At 40.4% G+C, this 20,061-nt stretch overlaps 1 protein-coding gene across 7 annotated transcripts in view; it reads right to left on the bottom strand.

Annotated features, from left to right (window-relative positions):
• LOC121897028 (zinc finger protein aebp2-like) overlaps positions 1 to 20,061 on the bottom strand; it is a 55,445-nt gene that overhangs the window by 19,092 nt on the left and 16,292 nt on the right. For 5 of the 7 annotated variants that reach the window (XM_042411263.1, XM_042411266.1, XM_042411262.1 and 2 more), the window contains exons 7-8: positions 15,461 to 15,574; positions 14,299 to 14,328 (exon numbers count right to left, since the gene is read on the bottom strand). In XM_042411263.1, coding sequence (XP_042267197.1) covers positions 14,299 to 14,328; positions 15,461 to 15,574 — 144 coding nt within the window. Of the gene's footprint in view, positions 1 to 6,876; positions 7,043 to 12,197; positions 13,162 to 14,298; positions 14,329 to 15,460; positions 15,575 to 20,061 lie in introns of those variants that run through there. The other 2 variants (XM_042411265.1, XM_042411268.1) reach the window with 2 other exon arrangements.

The following is a 20,061-nucleotide window of genomic DNA, read 5'->3' on the forward strand; positions in this document are numbered from 1 at the left end:
AGCAAATGCAGAGAGTGTGGCTGCTTTAAAAAACATCTGGGAGCCATCAGGGAGCGGACAGAAAAACGCTGGACTCAGCTGAAACTCTCAGCTCCTCTTGCTACACTGCTTGCCTACTTGCCTGCTTCATATCCAGCTAACACCTTCCCCCAAAAGACACAAAGTAGAGGAGGGAGAGTACAGTCTATCAGAGAGCAGAGAGAGTCCTTGAGCTCTGGAAGCTTCTACTTCCCTAAGACTACAGGGAGGGCTATAAAAGTGGACCATGTATTGTTAACGAATGGGATTCGTCTGAGGTCAACACATTGCAAAATTTTAGCTGTAAATGACATTCAGACACGCAACTTGCCATGTCTGAGATTCATTTGAAGCTGGAAAATGCATTATATAAACAATGGGATGTTTTTGTGCGGCCACGCGATGTCTTAGCATGTACTGCACTCGCCTGCATTTCCTCCGTGCTGCCACCTGTGCTCATTGATCATTTGAAGAATTCAACATATGACGTTTAAGGAGGCAGCGTGCTTCCATAGATGGCTGTAAGAATTTACCTCTGCAGGCTTTCACTTGAAAACACAGAGAGACATGGAGTTTCCTGTGTGGTCACAGTGGTGTGAGCACAGGGTGGCATCTGTCCATGTCTTCATTGAAATGGCACGGCTCATGTGATGGCATTAGCAGAAATGTCAGTCACCCGGTCCCGGCGGTTGCGTAAAGTGCAGACTTTCTTTCTCAATAGCAGCACTATAGCTATCCAAAAACCAATGGATAGCATATGGATATAGCATGTCTCCATTTCATTTTCAAAGGATGGAGCAGACTGACATCTATGGACGGCATATGCATTTAGATTGCGGTCTTTGAGCAATAGAAACATCTTTTGAGGAGCGTTCCTTTAAAAATCAGATATCTATGGCATCACTTGGGAAATGTCTATTTGACAGTGAATTATTAAGGTGAAACTTTAGACGTTTTTGTGAGGGTGACAATAGAGAGGAAAGGGAATGGAGTCATAAAAATCAAAAGGGGTTATCAAAAAAGGTTGGGAGAATAAATGTGCTCCAATGGCAATGTGCTCCTTACTGTAGGTTACGAGATATAGTGCAAATTTGACATTTTGGCCTGAGGGGAAGAGGAAAGCTCGAGATGAGTCCAAAATGGAAAACTGTCAAGTGTGCTGAGTGAATATCACGGCAATATGAACATCAGATCTTGAATTCCCAAAGCAAATTAAATCAGTGGATATTCAGGATCCTCATGAAAAATAATCAAGAATAAATCTCTGGAGACATGGATATCCATACAAAATTTCATTGCTTGCCAGTAGTTGTGAAGATGACTAAGTGGCTGATGGCTCCACAGACTGATGGTGTGATGACCCAAAAACTGACTGAAAATTTGCCAGGCCTGAGTCCAGATTCTGGAGCTGAAGTACATGCAGTGTACAATGTGGATTACTGCATACAAAAACCAAATCACCACCTGATTCTTTGTGACATTGTTCAGTTTCATTACAGCCCATCTGGCATTGATAATATGAGTCATGACCTTGAAATTGCAAGATTATAGCTGGTAAACAATTTGCGTACTTGTGCATTTATCATGCAGTAAACAAGCATCTATGAGGATGTAGTATTTGAAAATATTCAAATATGTAAATACTTATATGCTGAAAAGTATAGAAGATCATTATCTGCTGAAAGGCAATTATCATTCACCTCCATCCATTACAGTATCATCCATAAACTACCCTGTAGCAGCTTTGCACATAGCTGAGTTATCTCTGGTCGCTACAATGACAACTTAGCATCAGCATTCATGTCAGGGAGGGAGAAAATGCATTCCTTTATGAGCCATTTGTAGAACGCTTCTTTCCATCAAATCTGTAACAAGTCCAATTTCTGTTGGTAATCCCTCTCTGAAGGAACACATTGATATGTAAATTGTTGTCTCAGAATGGCAGAATGGTTATTAAAAGGGGACACAGATTGAAAATGATTCAGGGACGACCCTGGTAATGTATTCACACCACAGCAGCACGCTGCTGTCCTCCCATTTCCAAAGTAACACGCGCCATCGCCGGCACTACCCTCGCAATCATTACCTTATAACTCTGCTTGATACGTTTTCAACAGAGCAGAGTTAAAGGAGTTTAACTGTTAAAACCTCCTGCCTCTGCGCTCATTTATAATCAAATAATTCCATCACACACTCCACAGCAGCAGCATGTAAGAGTGAAAATAGATATTCTAAATATAAAAACAGATATTCATTGAGGCTCCCTCTGGGGCATTTTAAATTGATGTGTTACAAATATTCCCAAATAAAACTGACGTAAAATGTCATATTTTGAACATTTTATTTAAGCAGGATGCAGGAATCCTTTAAACTGGTGTAAATGTAGCACTCATTCTTACTCTTTCCCCAGTAAAAACTGTCAGATGCTTTTTAGCTTTTTGCCCACCTTCCCTTTTCTGCACCACATTGTTTAAGGGTAACCCTGCCATCTCATATCCAGATGCTCGCTCCTATATGACAGGGGCATATATTGACATTTTCCCTCTCTGTGCTCCTAACCTGTGTGTGTTCACATCAATCTCAGTCAGAGCATACAGGCACAGTAAAGGTCTTGACCCCTGTGGTGTAGTGGAACAACAATGATCTGTACATGCAGGGAAAGCTCATCTCCCAGCGTAATAACTATCCCATCAGACCATGGATTTTAAAGGCTTATGGCAAACCAAATCCTGCTGACTGTAGTTGACCTCACTGTGATGAGGGAAAACCTACCTCTGAACATCTGAGTCCTCCATGTCTCCTACCCAAAACTGCCTCTATTTCCTCAGAGAGAGGAGACTGAAAACGGCATGATTACAAATAAAGAAATATACTGTGGATGAGAATATTTTTGCTCAGTAAGGTTATTGGCTGATGTATCGCATCAGGCAGAATGGATGCTGTATGTTGCCATACATCCTTTCTAACCGTTTAAAAACTTTCTGACTGTAATGAATATTTCTCTCTTCTTCTACACCTGATCTGCATGTCATCTTTTAAGTGCTTTTCTCCACTCTCTGACTGTTTCCGTCCCCTCCCCCACTCCTATCCTCTGCCCTCCTTTTATCTATCTTCCATTCTTACTCTCTTCATCTCCCCCCACACAACATCCCTCCCCCCCCCTCATCTCTTCCTCTTCTCCTTGCCTCTTCTTTTCTGGCACGTCCCTCTGTCTTTATGTTGCCATCCAGAAGAGGTAGAATAGTGACAATAGCTGTGATATACAGCCGGGGCAGAGTCCAGGACAGAGTTGTGGAAGAAACACGGGCATCATCATCACCATCATTGTCATCATCAGCCAGATGAGGAGAGCCAAACTTGAGCTCTGTCCATCCCCATCAGGCTGGCTGACAGTCACAAACTCATCTCTTATTCACTCCACTCATCAATTATACACAGGCCAAAGGAGCCCTGAGAGGCAGGAGGCTGCAAAGGCCCCTCTCTCCACGTGTCGTCCCCAACTGCAGCACAAAGACACATCGCAGCGCTCTGTGCTCAGCCCTTATCATCAATGTCCTCCTTCAGTCTCTCTGAGAGCAGGAGGCAGCTTGTCATCATGCCTTTAGCTATCGCTGCTATGTGCAGATGTCATGTATCTCATGGTGAGGTTAAGGTTAGGTAATCTGGACAGCAATGACAAGACGGTGAGAGTGTAAACCTGGGAACTGTTCCGAGATATGTTAATGTTTCCATAAAGTCTTCATTTGCAGTGTCCTAAATCGGGATCCATTAAAAGAGCAAATACGATGTCAATATTTATATTTTGAACTGGAATCTGCAACCTGATTAGTTGCTCCCTTCGGATGAAAACACGCTGACCAAAACAAAACTGACAGATAGCCAACATTAATCCTGCGCAGGTATTTATACAAGGCTCCATTTTTCTGTCGGCATGCTAAAGCATTATTTCTCCAACTGTGATTTACCACACAAGGGGGACCAATAACAACTAACAAACATGACATACAGTCCTGGAAAACAGAAAGAAAGGAAAAGCAACATTTTAACAGTCAAAACAGTCTGTTAAAAGCTCCATGTTGGGCTTGTATCAGCCGTGCGTCAGCTAAAAGCGTAGTAAAATACTGCTTATGAGTTACAGCTTTGTCATCAAAGATTAGATATCTTTTGATGTTATGTTCAAGGAAACGTCTTAAATATAAGGAGAGCTGACCCTCATGATGTTATCTGGAGGATACGGCTGTCAGGTGGTCACTTCTAGCAAAAAAGATCACAGACTAATGGTCAGGTTACCTATTACCTGTGTGCAAACACCGCTGATTCCGACAAGTACAAAACCTTCTCTGCCATTCTTGGAAAGATGTAGACTACTTGGCAACAAAGCTGCTCTCACTCACTTTGTCTTGGGCTTAATGATCCCACCTCTAAAAGTGCTGTACAGACAAGAACGACTTTATTTTTTGTAGATTAGGCTAGTTTGAAGGTTTCAAAAGACACATCCACGCGCACACACACACACACAAACACACACACGCAGTTTTACAGTCACTAGTTATTTCCATATCAGGCAATGCAGCTGGCGTTGGAGAGCCCATTCAGAGAGATGGGCTGGCCCTTAGATGAAAGAGGGAGCATCCACGCCAGACATGCCCGTAGCGTGACATGCCCATTCCTCCTGTGTGTGTGTGTGTGTGTGTGTGTGTGTGAGGGAGAGAAACTGGTCACCACTGCATTAAGTAATCTGACCTGAGCAGGCAGCTAAACACTAACCTTGCGAGTCAGCCGGATCTAACAAGCTCAGCTCAACAGTTTCATTTGCACGAGATATGACTGTAACAAGCAGAGTGCGATTAACGGATCTGGTTTTTACTTCGCTGATTTAAGATGAATACATTTTGACCGTCTCTCCCCACAGTGAACATCTGTTGATATATCTCTTTATTAATATTATTATTACCCTTAAAGTAGGTAGTTATTGTCTTCTTGCTGTTTACATTTAATTCTCTTTTCTCCGTATTTACTATGTTTACCTTTTCTGTGTAGTGCATTCTACAATCATTGATTTCTTTTTCCATTTTATTGAATCTATGATGCAGTAGATTCAATATTTTTTTAATACAATATTTGTTTCCATTGGGGCCATTTTACAGAGGCACATTTTTATCCTAAGATGTTGTCCACTGAGATGCAAATTGCAACCACAATGAGTGTGGCTGTGATGTTTACTTGACAAAGCCTGACACTGACCTCTGTGAGATTGAAACATTAATCTATTAAATTCAATTTATTGGGAGCTATCAGTACAGTTTCCAGGTCTTTTATTAAATTCCTGCCAGCAAATATGACTGTGACATCAACAAAAGTTGCACCTGTTGTCTCTGGTATTGCAGCGCCATTATAAAGGTACAGTTTAGTATATGAAAATGTTTTTTACACTTGTTAGAAAAAGACAAGTTATTGTCCAGCTTAAAATAAATGATTCCTATTAGAGCTCTATCACTATCTGTGCTCAATCACATTGCCTAATAAAACATCTTGGCAGCATATCCTTTGCTTTGTTTATTGTATACATGACAACAATGTGTCAACATTTTCCATCATGTGCACACACACGTTTGTGTATCCAAAGAAACATGCTGGCGTACAGTGACTGAGCAACTCACACACTCACTAAATCATGCACATCATACTTTTTTTTCCTGTTGGAAGGCCTGCCAAGTCCATATGGGACTGATGGATTTTCATCTTACTCTAAGATATTGCCTAATGTGAGAAGGAAATAGAGAAATGGAGTCGTAGCTGTCAGAGCCTAATGCTTGATATCATAAGAAGATAATGAAGGGAGGAGGGGATGGAAAGAGGGTGAGAGATAAAGACCACACAGAAAGCTGGGCAGCAATTCTGACAAATCATTGAAGCCTGGAAAGTGGGAGGCCTCAAGAGGAGAGGTAGCAGGCCAATCACATTTCAAGGACAAATGTATTTAATCATCAGAGAAAAAGGGGGTCCAGTTCAGATAGAAAAGGAAACTCAACGCAACCAGCAGGTTCCAATTACTCCGCTGATACCTATTGTTACAATGAGGGAGAAAACAATGATGTGGAGATAATGCTGATGAGTGTAAGCCATCCTTTTCTGGCAATTATGAGTGTATAACTTGATGTCCTGAGAGTAATTTCTTTTGATTATCTTGCACAAATGCTCAGTGTTGCTCCATCTCTCTCATGTGTCCCCTTTGTCATAGAGAAAGTAGTTTTCATTCTGTGTGAGATTGAGGATGATCTCAAGCAATCTGACAGCAGGGAATTGGTTAAAAGGAAGACAAGAAGCGGGACATTATTCCCATATGGTGACCTCAGTCACACACAACTTCCATCCTCCAGAGACATATGCATGGGAAATATGTTATGGCATAATACCTAAAGGACTGAGACAGACTTATTCTATTTCACTTGAGGTAGAAGGAGAGATGATGCTGGGCATGGCTAATGTGCCTTCACTAATTGGTGATCCCCAGGGCCTGAGTTCAGAACACAGAAAACAGCCCTGACCATTTGTTTCTGCATCTATCATCACAGCACAGCATGTTGCAATCACTATCATCCCATCCCCTGCCCTTGACCCTCATGAATCAGCCCGTCAAACCTGAGACAAGTGAAGTGCCGTCTGGAATCAAATATGCTGATGCTGGCCAGGAATCAGGAATGTAGCAGGAGAGGCTCCTGAAATCGGTTTACCCTCTTAATATTCTCACACAACAGTTTATTCTGTGTTATAAACTCATATAATCAGTTCAGTTCACACAGTACGGAAATGGAAAAACTTAAGTTATAGATAAATAAGGACAAATAAATATCAGAAACAGAGGTCAGAAACATAAATTAATGCTTGTCTGGAAGCGAAGCATAATTAGCTCATGTTTATATTTCTGATTATTTGTCGTATGATGATCACCAGCTGGAGGTCGTACAGTTTTATCTCTCTGTAGAATCTAATCCCACCGGATCCTCCCTTATTCCCACCAGAACTAGAAAACAAACATTAAAAAAAAGAGATATGATATACTGTATGAACAAATTTCTCACAACAAATCCAAACACAGAACATTATTCTGAGCAGAAATAGGAAATACACAATGTTCCAAGCATATCCAAGCATCCACTCCCCATTGTTGCTGTTTTTCTTCCAGCGCTGATGACACACTGTGGATCTGATGAAATACTATCATCTATAAATAAAAGCTGTTACTATTGTTCAGCTGCACAGCCTGATGGGAAAGCAGAGAGGGAGCGTGATGCTGGGTAAATGGCCAAAGGGCCATTCGACACTGTGGCAGAGCCTGAATGTTGAAACAGCAGTGAATGAGTCTTGGGTAAGCACAGCGCTTGACATTAACTCATTAATGCAGGCCTTCCCATTGCATGCAGGTCAACTGTAATGACAACTTACATAACCTCTACACACCGACTTCCCCCCTTCATAGGGTTGTGTTGTGATATTTGCTAGTCTATTAGACTGATTGCACTGAGGGAGCAACCACGTGATTCTTTGGTAATGGACTCTATGAAAGGATGCTGACAGGCATGATATATTAAAAGGAATGCTTTAACTTACATGCTTTGTTCACTTTCTCTCCGATCAGAGGATCAATACCACTCGCATGATTGTGTGTTAAGTATGGAGGTCCACCAAGGAGACAATTAGTTTAGCTTAGCATTAAGACTTGAAGCAGGGGGAAACAACTAGCCTGGCTCTCTCCAGTTTTCAAAAATGAGCCTACCAGCCTACAGCTCAACAATTAACAGAATGTATCTTGTTTGTTCAGACTATATATAAACAGCAATGTAAAAGTGAAAATTAACAATTTATTGACCAATAACAGTTAATCCATTTGTCCAGTACTTCTGTGTAGTGTCTCCATTGGCCAGGAAGACTCAGAGAAGTCACTATACCCTTAATCCACAAACTATCAGTTTGTGTACAAATGAACCAAACTAGCTTTAGAGTTGTTGTTATGCATATTTGTGAATTCTGGACAGAGCCATGATAGCTGTTTCCACCTGCTTCCAGGCTTTATGCTAAGGTAAGATAAGAGCCTCCAGGCTGTAACTCCATAATTGATGTACATGCTCTTAGAGAGAAAGGGAATACGCATGTTTCCCAAAGTGTTGATATATTGTTGTCTAATAGTATACAAATATGATGGTTGTATCACTTTAATTGGATATTCTACTATATTCTCTATATATTCTAATGTTGACATATCTTATCAGGTTATCTATTGCTGATTTGTTGCATTTCTATGGACAATGTAAACCCACCTTTAACTTAAACCTAATCCCAATCCTAACTCTAACCTTGTCTGTAAATCTAGAAATTTCCACTCTCAAACCATGGCGCACTATAGTCATTTGATAAACAAAGCATCAACATCAGGCTGTTCAAATAACTTATGACCAAACACCGCAGCGAGTTCTTTCAAACATCTTATGTTATATACAGTAGCTAGGGAGGGATATCCTGCACGATAACTTGGCAGCGTTTGCTAGCATGCTTGTGAGAGACAACCACTGAGGATTGACTGGCTTCCCCAGCAGGAAGATGTTTGGACAGGATCAGGTCCTTGTGTTGACAGGAAGGGTCAACAGTCAGAGCCACTTAAAGATAGATTATTGACCGTTTCTCCAGTATGCAGTCTGCACTAATGGAAGGGTCCAAAGCTGTCAAAATAGATTTGCGCACAAAGCTTAAACAAATGAATAACCCATCAGAATGAATACTAGAGATGAAGATGAAGCTACGTTATGTCACAACAGACTTGCAACTTCTCAAACAGGCTTAAAAGAAAAACACTCAGGTGGAGAAGCCACTCAATAAAAAGACCATTAGGACTTCTTCCCGTAGCAAAAGTACCAGCAGTATGATGGAAACCCAATGAAACATCTGCAGAGGAAGAGTTAGGTAGTTTACAAATTGTCTTGCAGCTGATCTGTCTCTGTCCTATTTTTTTCGCAGACAAGGGCCATGTGTATATTTGCTTCAACTTCATGCATGAATCCCTTATATGAGCTTTTGTTACATTGATACATGTGAAACTGCCATGTTGGTGAAATATTATTTCTTTGATTCTGTAATTTTTACAACCAATATGTCCAAATCTATCTCCAAAACATACTGTATGTTGTGAAGTATGAAGTGACATTTTATTGGTATTGCTAAAGGTTTTGGTCACAAGTCTGATGACAACGGCTTCAAACTTCTAAGAATTGTAATAGTGTGTTTAGCATACCACAATAATTGATCAGCCCCAATATAATATAGTTACTGAATTGCTCAGGTTTACCAGAGAACTACCCATTTCCTAGCATTTCTTTCTCTGAAATATGTGAAGCAGTGAAGGAAAACAATTCCTGTCTGGGATTTAGAGCAGCAGCTCATCGCTTTTGTTCTTGATGTAATGCCTTCATTCTTCACTAAGACAGCAGCGCATGTAGCCAAAGCAAAGGGAAGATTTTGTGCACAATGAGAAACTCAGATGGATGATTCAGGACCAAGTGTAAGCAGAGCTGCAGACAATGGAAGATCTCCAGGTTTGAGCAACAGAACCAACAGACAACACTTAGGGATACAGTGTCACACATGACTAATGGGCCTGTTTAATGAGGTTCACGTGTCACGGTACAGAATGTGCTTCCACTACTCATGTAACTTAGATCAATATTAAAGAATGTTACATCAACAAATTCACATCTGCAAACATGCTGCGATTAATCCAAAACAAAAATTGTTCAGCTGGGAACTTTCCAGTCGAGATAGAAACGAAAGGATTGGCATCACAGCGAGTGTTTAGAGGAAGGAGATGAAGGAGGGGAAACTCATCTCATGGGTTGAGTGAACAGACGTCACTTCAGGGTACCATCCCAGCGTTTCCTTCATGGGCAGGCTGAGACAGGATTAGGTTCTGCAGGCAGTGCTGCTGTCCGCTTTCTAAAGCTGCCTGCCAGTTTTTCTATCAATCATTCTGTTGGCTCCCACTCATGTCACTTCTGAAGTCATGGTTCGGACAAACTGCGGTAACAATGTGCTTTTGTTTTATTCTAAATATCCTGTAAATATTCACATATGGGAAATGCTGGAAATACGATGTGCCAAGAGAACAGAAATGCCGATGGTCAATCCCTCAGCAGCAAAATGATTGACTGTCTTATGAGAAATAGAATATTATACAGTAATTTTCAATACTATTTATCAAACTCAAGGTTTCTAGGTCAAGGTCGTGGCATATAAAAAATAAAATAATGAAATAATTGTCTGTATTTTTGAACAGGCACTGATTGATTACTGGGAAACTTTGAAGTAATTCATGACAAAATACTCATGTAATTTTACAACAAGTGACAGTAATTGTAAAAGTAGCAAGAGCAGAAAATAAAGTATTTTGCTAGACTCAAGGCCACATCAGCCCAACACACATGAGCTGGATAGAATTTTACTTTTAACTGGTGCTGTCAAAACACTGATTCTTCGCCCTATTGTATTACAATCCTGAAGAGGGAAGGGCAGAACACTAAGGCTTAGGAGAAGTTTGCATTCAATAGCTTTTTACGAATATATCTGCAAAGATGAGTTATTGTGGGCAACAAAGCAAATCATCAAGAGTACACTGCAAGCGTGTCTAACTACTGAGCAATATTGATCGTTATTGGAGAAAACACTGCAGACATGGCTCACTTCCTGTTCGTAACCTTGACTCCAATTCTGTCACAGCCAAACGTTGTGAAATAAATTGTGTTTTGGACAGAACTGTGGGAATGTTATTCACTCACTACTACAAGAAACGGATAAGTCTATTCAACTGTCTTGCACTGTGACTCATGAGCAACTGAATTAATAATGTGTGCACATGCTTATCACGGAGAACTTCCTGCACGTCAGTGGTTTTGAATCTGTGATTCTGTGATAAGTGCTACTCTCTAAGTATCACACTACAAGAAAAAATTAGTAGCTGTTGAATGCTCTTTTTAGCGTGGTTAAATGGACAGACTGGATGAATGGGGCTGGCACAAATATATATCATGGTTAACCTTGCATTATTTTCTAATCAATTGTCAGTTTGGCATCATGTGTTTGCATGTTCAACTCGAAAATCGATGACAATCAACATCAAAATTTGAGCCAATAACTTCATAAAGTTATGTTGCTAAAGGGCTTCGAGTATGAAAATCCTCTTGAATATAATAAATATTCCCCAATGTTCTTTTCCTTGGCATATGATGAAGACAGAATCACTTCTGTACAGGATAGAAATGTATTTTTAACTGTAGGTAATGTGTTAAAGGATTTAAAAAGTCACTCTGATCTAATGGTGCTGCTACAAGGCTTGTTGGACTTATGGCTCGTGTCTCATTTATGCATCTTCACTGACAAATCTCTGACAACTCAAACAGTTTGGAGTTTCAAAGTTGCTAAAAACAGGCTCAACTTTGTCTGACAAGAAGTAACATGTTTTTGTTCAAAGTTGGAATAGCACTTAGCCTTGATGCAAGAAAACCAGAAACAAATAATGAAAAGATTCATTATTTAACCACACAAAATATAAGTGGAGCTGATGGTGGCGCTATAGGAATTGTTGCACTGACCCTAAAATTTGTTGTGCTCTTGGACTCATCTTTTATCTTTTTGCCTCCAAACAGTTGCCACAGACTCTCACTGTGGATATAAAGAAATAAATAAAGCAAAGCACACAAAAACAGTAGGGTGCCAGCAAACTTTCACTGCTTTCCCCCCCAAAACAATCGAATAACACCTGAAGGTCTCATTATATCAACTGCTTGAGTCCTAAATCCCCATGAATTTTATATGCGTGAGCGTGTAAGTGCATGAGATATTGAAGAGCGGGACATCAGTATTGTAGCAGACCTCTCCCTGAACTCATTTTTCTCTGCAGGCATGTTCACTAACAGCTGAGGCCGGTGGGGGTTCTGCCCTGCTGGCCCAGTCATTAGCTCCTCCACAGCATGCTCCCAAAGCTGCTCTGCTAATGGACGCCAAATAACTCAGCCAATCCCTCCAACGCAGACATAAGGAACTCATATTAATTCCACAATGGATGCATTGCTTCTTTCTGTCATTTCAGCACCTTGCATCCTCATCTGTGCAAACAACCTTCAATCGTCAACATCTGTCGTTTCCCCCATTTTATTAGAAACACAGTACTCCATTTCCAACAGGACGACATACAGTAGAAAACACAACTATCTTAACAATAATTCTTAAGTGCTTAAATAGCTGTATTGTAAATTTATCATGATATACACAGTTCATGTTACGAGGGGTAGAAGAGGTGGGGGTTTAGTTGGTATGATAACACTTTTTAAGTGTTAGTGCTGAAATGTGAGTCATTTTTATGCTGTACCATCTCCAGACTGGGTGAAGAGCTACACGGTAGTGTCCATAACTACTGAGTTATTGCTCCTGTAACAGAATGCATTGTATTGTATACATGTCTGACATGATTCATCGTTACAGACACAGTCAACAGCACTGCATTCAGTAAGTATAAATAGTATTATTTGTTAAGACTTCGGTCATATATAATGTAATTACAACTTGAAATGTCCAAATATCCCTACAAGTTAACACAGATTATCACAGTAAATACGGTTCTTTTTCAAAACCTTCACAAAAATCCACAGTACACCAGAATTTTTATGGTATAAAAATAAGTTACAAATCTGCATAAATATTTTACACAAAACAGTTATAAAATTTGCTGTATTTTCTGACAAGGATACACAAAACAGTTTTTTTTACACCATTGGGTATTAAGAATATTTTCAGTTTGGTGCTTGTTAAAAAAAACATTCATTGACGTTTTTGATGAACACAAAACTTTTTAAATTGTTAGTCCCATTCCACACGACACTTGGCTGCGACAGTGGTTTCAGATATACAAAATTGAAAATGAGAAGGAAAAAAAAAAAAAAAGGAGAACTGGAGCATAGCCAAGTTTCACTTCCTTTTATCGCCACTTCACTCCCCCCGTTCAGCAGAGACAGATGAAGAGCGTCCCATCCCATATAGATAAACCTCCTATGAACAAGGATTTCCCCTTAAGTATCAAGTCCACAGATGACTCCTTACAGGCTGAGTACAGAAAGGAGAGAAAGACAGAGAGAGAGAGAGGGAGAATGAGTTGTTCTCAGTGTGTCATGAAAGAGATTACAGTATGAGAAATGGGCTTTATCCTGGATGTTCAGACATTGAGCTGACTTCCTTTGCAGACACATTACACTGTGTATTTTAGAGATTTTACTGCGCTGAACCACTGAGGTCAATTAATGGAATAATGAACAACATCCAAATATGACCTCATGTTTGAACGAGACTAGGGAATGCCAAGGGTCATGGCTTCTAAACGGCCCGTTTCTCAATTAACTGGCTTCACGGTACATGGGAACCATGAAACTGTGGGCGATATGTTATCAGTTACCACAGGAGAGCCGGAGCTACGGGTAATATTACAAATGCATGAACATTACCATATCATCAAGGCATCAGCACGGTTTGATCCACGTATGGAAATTTTACATGCGTTATACTACAAATATGTAGCCTTAAGAGTTTAGTTAACAAGCAATACTGAGGTGGCGACACTGTGCTGTCTGCATAAACAGACCAACACCACTGAACTACAAGAACTGTGCAAGAATGTTGATAAAAGACGTTGCAGTTTTCATATTAGTGTTTCTTGTGTCTATCTTTTATACATCAGCTTAGACTTTCCTGTACATCTGTGGCTACACCATCGCTACTACCAACTATTTAGATAAGAAATACATTTAACATTTTAATTCACATGAATTTGCAGGAAACATTTTGAAAGAAAGTTGAGTAAAAGGCAGTAGATACTGTGCCTGAGAAAATTCAAACTTCTGCTATTCAAATACAATTTGTACTAGCGTTACATTTTTTCTATGGTGCACTTGTAGTGTGTGTCTAATCTACAAGGTTTTAATTCAGTGTATGATTCTGCACAATGCGGTCTTGTCCTGCATTGTGTATTTATCATTTAATGTGCATCAATAAGCAGGTCAAATTGCTTGTGCATGTATTGTAATTGATGAACATGATTCTAATTGCTGGCTGTGAGCCACTACAGGACTGTAGTGGTTCAGCCAGAGAACTCACGCAATGGCACTGTGTGTGTAGAATCTGTATCTGGTGTATATCGATACATCCTGTATATCTAACACACATACGCACGTGTTGAACTTGGCTTACCTCCGCTTCAGCCGCTTCTGAGGAAGTGCTCTGGAAAGACAGAAGGAGAGTTTGTGAGCGTGTGTGTGTGTATGAGATACGTCTGCACTGAATATTTTAATATTATACTGTGTGATCCCATGTTTGAGCTGATTTCAGTCCAACATGACTTGCAAGAACCTGAAGAGGGAAACCTCCTAAACCGTCTCTAACTCTCTTTCACTCCATCCCATTCACATATACAGGGGTTCAATCACCCTACTATATTAACTGCCACATACACCGACCACCTCATTTGTTTGGGGATTTCATGCATTAGGACAACCTTGACATAAATTGGCTGAGTGCTGACGGTTATATTCAACTATGAAACCAGAGTCCAGCAGCAGCCCCTGCAGTTACTGAGCCTTCAGGTCTAATTAAAATCAGCCAGCCTGTGTGCTGATCAGCACACTTGTGTGCCATATATCTCCGGTGAGATGACCACTCTGTTATTTTAGGCACATTGTTCCTCTTTCAGGGTTCATTTTCAGCCTTTTATGGTGTGTCATAAAGCTAACCTTGTTTTCTCATCTCAGTGATGAGTGTAGTAAGTCTTGCAGAGCTGTACAGGATTCAAATCATATCATAACTAATGTTTAGTGGAATGTAGTGCACTTGAAGACAGAGAAAACAGGCTGTGGAGTTACATCTGCACGGTAGCAAGAAATTATTTTTCCTGTTTTAAAATCTTTAACTGTGATCATTTCAATTTTTAAATGAACCAAGTCATGCTGCATCACTTTCTCATATAAATCATCTGTTCTCATATATTTATTGACTGAAATGCTTAAAATAAGTGAAATTCAGCCTGATGTTATCTCATGTAACAGAAAGATCTCCAATACTTAAATAACAAACCTCAAAATCATTGTGATTTTTAGAAAATCAAAGCAACAACAGCATTGGCTGCTGCCAGTAGTTGACATCCTGGATCAGGTTGAACAGTGGACAATGTTTGCTTCTTTTTACACAGATGTACACACAAACAAACAAAATGTGTTGTCTCTGCACTTGTCCATTTCAATCTACTGTAAATCAAGAGTTGGTGCCACCTGGTGGAAGAAAGTTTGTGTGTGCACACTAACACACACACACACACACACACACACACACACACACACACACACACACACACACTCACCTATAGATGTTTGGGTCTAGCAGCATGGCTGTGTCCTGCGGTAACTGGGATAAGTGCACCACTTTAGTCTTCAGCCCAGTTCGCTCAGTTTCATTCACCCACACGTCAGGTAGTCTGTAGGACAACACACAGAAAGGACATGTGGTCAGAGTATGAGCACTAACAAGAGAGAGGGGGAGAAAAAGGAGGGATGGAGTGGGAGTAAGGTTGAATGGAGCAGGGTGAGAGAGATGGACAAAGAGCCTCATTCAGTCCAGCGCACATGTTCACACCTTCCTCTGAACACTGAGTACATTTCCATAAGTAACATGGCCTTGACCAAAGCACTGGGACTGACACGCAAATGTAGACCTGCACACACAAACATAGACAAACAAAGAGGACAAAGCCTACTGTCCTTCCATGTTGTCAATTTAAAGGCAACATCTACATTATATCTTCATGATTATCTTTTGTTAACTTGTGAGTATGTAAAGGTGGGACTGGTGAAAGACTGTGTGCATGTAGTAAGTGTGTGTGGGTTTATACATATGAATGCACATTCAAAATGATCAAACATGAGCTTCAAGTACAGACACTGGACACCTTAAAACCAGAACAACCTCTTTCACCACTTGAAGCATGAGAGTAGGGATATGACGTCTTTGGAGCAGCGTCAGTCACACACACACACATAAACACACACAACACCACATGCACATGATGTACTGTACTGCTCAGCTGCATCTTACTGTACCCGCATCAGCGTGATCCCCCCTGTGAAAGAAGGGAGTGTGCACAAGCACTGGCGTGGCAAGTCGAGGTGCAGAAGAAAGAAACAAAGAGCTTAGCGAGTCGACTGTGCCGCCCCTCCCTCTCCCAGCCCCCCCCTGTCTCCACCCCCAGCATTCCCCCCGTCACTATGTGCGTCATCAGAGGAGCCCCCAGAGATGCAGACATACACGCACGCACACCCACATACACACACACACACACACACACACACACTCATTCACTGCAGGCAGCAAGCGGGCAGCCACCCAGCCAAATCACTCATTCACATGCCTAATCAGTCCATTCAGTGGGATGGTGTGCAGGTAGCGGTTCACATGCAGGAACACTCAGTGCAACTGGGTGCAGATAGAGATGGAGAACAAAAGAAAGGAAAAGTAATAGGAAACTGACAAATAAAGGACAGGAAAGGAAAGGGAAAGTGGAGAGGGAGAGAGAAAAAAAGTAGAGGGGCTTGTGTTAATGTACAACTTATTTATACAGTAGTTACAAATCCTTTTATGGCTTGTTTTAGTGTGTTTAAGTGCCTGGAGGGTGGAGCTAGCCACACAGGACAATTAGATAAATACTAATAAGTAAAAAAATAAAAAATAAAAAACACAGCAGTGTAGTTGAAATCTACCTGAATGCAATCTGTTATGCTGCATAAACCTTCAAAAAGTTATCATAGTAAAACAAAATAAATAGTAAATAATCAGTATTTGACCCAAGCTTGGCTAGATGTGCATCAGGATCACAGATGGAGATTTCTCTCTGTTTGTGCACAGTATATAATCTGTTACAAAAACTACTGGATTTATACACACATACAAACAAAACTAAAAGAAACAAAATTGCCCAATACAACTATTTGACCATCTTTGACCTGAAATCAAAAGCCTGACTCACCCTTATGCTTCAGAAGCTGACAACTGAAGTCATAACATTCAGCTGGCGTATTGAGTCCAACTGAATTTTACACTTCAGTTGTTAATTTATAAGGGAAAACATAAGAACTCAACAGTCTGCCATAACAATTTAAGACACAACAATGTGTTTAAAAAAAAAAAAAAAAAAGAAAAAAATGTTAAACGGTTAGATGGAAGAAAACACTAGAAATAGTAAGTCCTACAAGAAATTGCCCATGCACATGTGGAAGTAATCATGTGTTAGTACAGGACATATGATGGCGAAGCTATCTGGTCACTGGATTTTTGGTGTTGAATTTTAATACTGTATAAGCACAGCCAAGGTTTCTTTTTTTATAGTTATTTCTAAATCATAAACCTGTAAGTAAGTTTTTATATACGTTTCTCTCTTTTTTTTTGATTTGCAGTGCATGTCAATAGTATCTTTATCCCCTTTAATGGTGGGGAGAGAAGAAAGAAAGAGTTGGGAAGAGACAGGGACGAGACAAGAAACAGCCCCCTTCAAAGCAGCATTAAAGTTTGGGTTAGTCTTGAGTAAGTGTCCTTGCGCAAAGCAAACCTCAAATGACAGAGGAGGACCTGCTGAGTGTTAAATATGCAGTAAACACCCACTTGTGTTTTTGTGTGTGCGCGCTCGCATGCACGCTCCACTCTAGAGTCACAGTAAACATGTCAGAGTGAGTGTCTTGTGATACTGATGAGTTATTATACTCTGATGGATGGGAGACACATGGGAAGGCTGCACTGGGGGGGGTCAGCATGTCACACACGTGTCATGCACATATACACACCAAAGTGTTCTTATTGCTCCCACACACACACACACATGCGCATGCGCACACACACAAGACATCTCCACCCATTCAGTCACACCAAGCCAAATAAAGACAAATGGATTTATTTTATTTTCCAGAGGAGACTGTTATTTGGCTCTCTTCTTTATGAGGCAGAAATGTATATTGTGAGTGAGGCCTCGGTGAGGAGAGCTACAGGGGGTGCCTGCCAGAGTGAAGCCTAGTCTTCCAGTCTGGATTGATGGCTGGCTCCAGGCCTCCATCCTCCCAGTGGTGACAGGAGCAATAAGTTCATCACAAAGCAGCAAAGTGTATATTAAATCGCTAACATATTAAACAGCTTTATATGGAAAGTCCAAAGTCCTTATAAAATACATCATTCTGCAAAGCAGAAGAGGGCGGTAGAGCTGGTTCAGGGACTGCAAAGGTCACGGCAGCCTAAAGAAAAACCATGCCTGGAAAAAACAATGGGACTGCACGATCATAGCACTGTCAATTACTCAATATTGTGACTGCACTGTGCACTGCCACAGTTTATTGAACATATTTCTTTAGCACTTAAAGTGTGTTGCCATTAGGGCTATAACCAATGATTATTTTCAGTATCAATTAATCTGTCAGTTATTTTCTCGATAATTGATCAGTTGTTTGCTCTATAAAATGTCAGAAAATGGTGAAAAATGCCCAAGGTAACGCCCTCAAATGTCTTCTTTTTGTCTTGACCATGACCGACCAGTCAATAACCCAAAGATATTTAGTTTACTATCATAGAAGAGAAGCTGGCAGAGAATTTGGACATTTTTTCTTTAAAAGGGACTTAAAATGATTATCAATGGTTGGCGATTAATTGTCTAATTGATTAATCGGGTAATCGTTGCAGCTGTGCTTTGCTATGCTAATTCTCATGCGGTCATATTCCCACACAGATAATTATACCTGAGACTTATCAGTGGATTTGGACACAACTCAAGGAGTTATGCACATGCACTGATATTCGTCACTAGTTACATCTATTTCTACATGATTTTTCTTTGCCTTATATCCACCCCTGCCTGCAGCTGTTCCTCATAAATGTCATGTCAAGCAAGAAAACAGTAAAAACTGCTTTGTTAAAATTGACTGACATCTATGTTTAAATAACTTATCTGCCTGTGTGTGATTGTTTGACACTAAGGAAGATCACTTTATTACTATCAAAAGTATCAGTTCCTATAGACCATAGACGTAACTGTTTATGGTGCAGGGGTCCCTACTTTCACAATATCACAGCAAGAACGCAATTAAGAAATTGACCATATACAGTACAGGCCTCCGACTGACTCATCCAGCTCGTTCAAAATGCATTCAGCCATTCATGTTCTGCTGTTTCTCTGTGATCAAAGATATGTACAAAGGGACAGAATTCTCATACCTCGAATGAATGCCGCTTACGGACACTCATTGTATTTGATCGCTGCCTTAAAGGACCAGTGTGTAAGATTTAGTGACATCTAGTGGTGAGGTTGCAGATTGCAACCAACTGAATACCCCCCCCTCTCCCTCCCCTTTCAGGGGCGTAGGAGAACCTACAGTGGCAGCGAAACTCACTAAAAACATGGAAGGCCCTCTCTAGAGGCAGTGTTTGGTTTGTCTGTTCTGGGCTGCCGTAGAAACATGTTGGTGCAACATGGCGGCCTCCATGGAAGAGGAACAACTCCCTATGTAGATATAAAGGGCTCATTCTAAGGTAATGAAAACACAACAATTCTTATTTTCAGGTGAATATACACTAATTAAAACATAGTTATGAATAATATATTCCATTTCTGCCAAGTCTCTTCCATTAGATGCCACTAAATTCTACACCCTGCACCTTTAACTCTGCACGTTAAATTAGTGTTGCCAAATTGATGTGATGTTGTGAGTTCTACAAATTTTTTTTTGTCCAAACACAATTTACACCATGAATACATATATTATGAATGTAAAAAAACTAATAATGGAACTTGACACATTTTCCTACACAGGGATCCTGCCCTACATAGCCATCTCAGGTGGAGGAACACAGTTCTGAGCTTGAGGTTATATTTACCTTTTATATAAATGAATGTTTATATCTCTTTTTAAAGTGTTGAAATAGCCCACACTC

This window comes from Thunnus maccoyii, chromosome 5 (genome assembly GCF_910596095.1).
Source record: "Thunnus maccoyii chromosome 5, fThuMac1.1, whole genome shotgun sequence".
NCBI lineage: Eukaryota > Metazoa > Chordata > Actinopteri > Scombriformes > Scombridae > Thunnus > Thunnus maccoyii.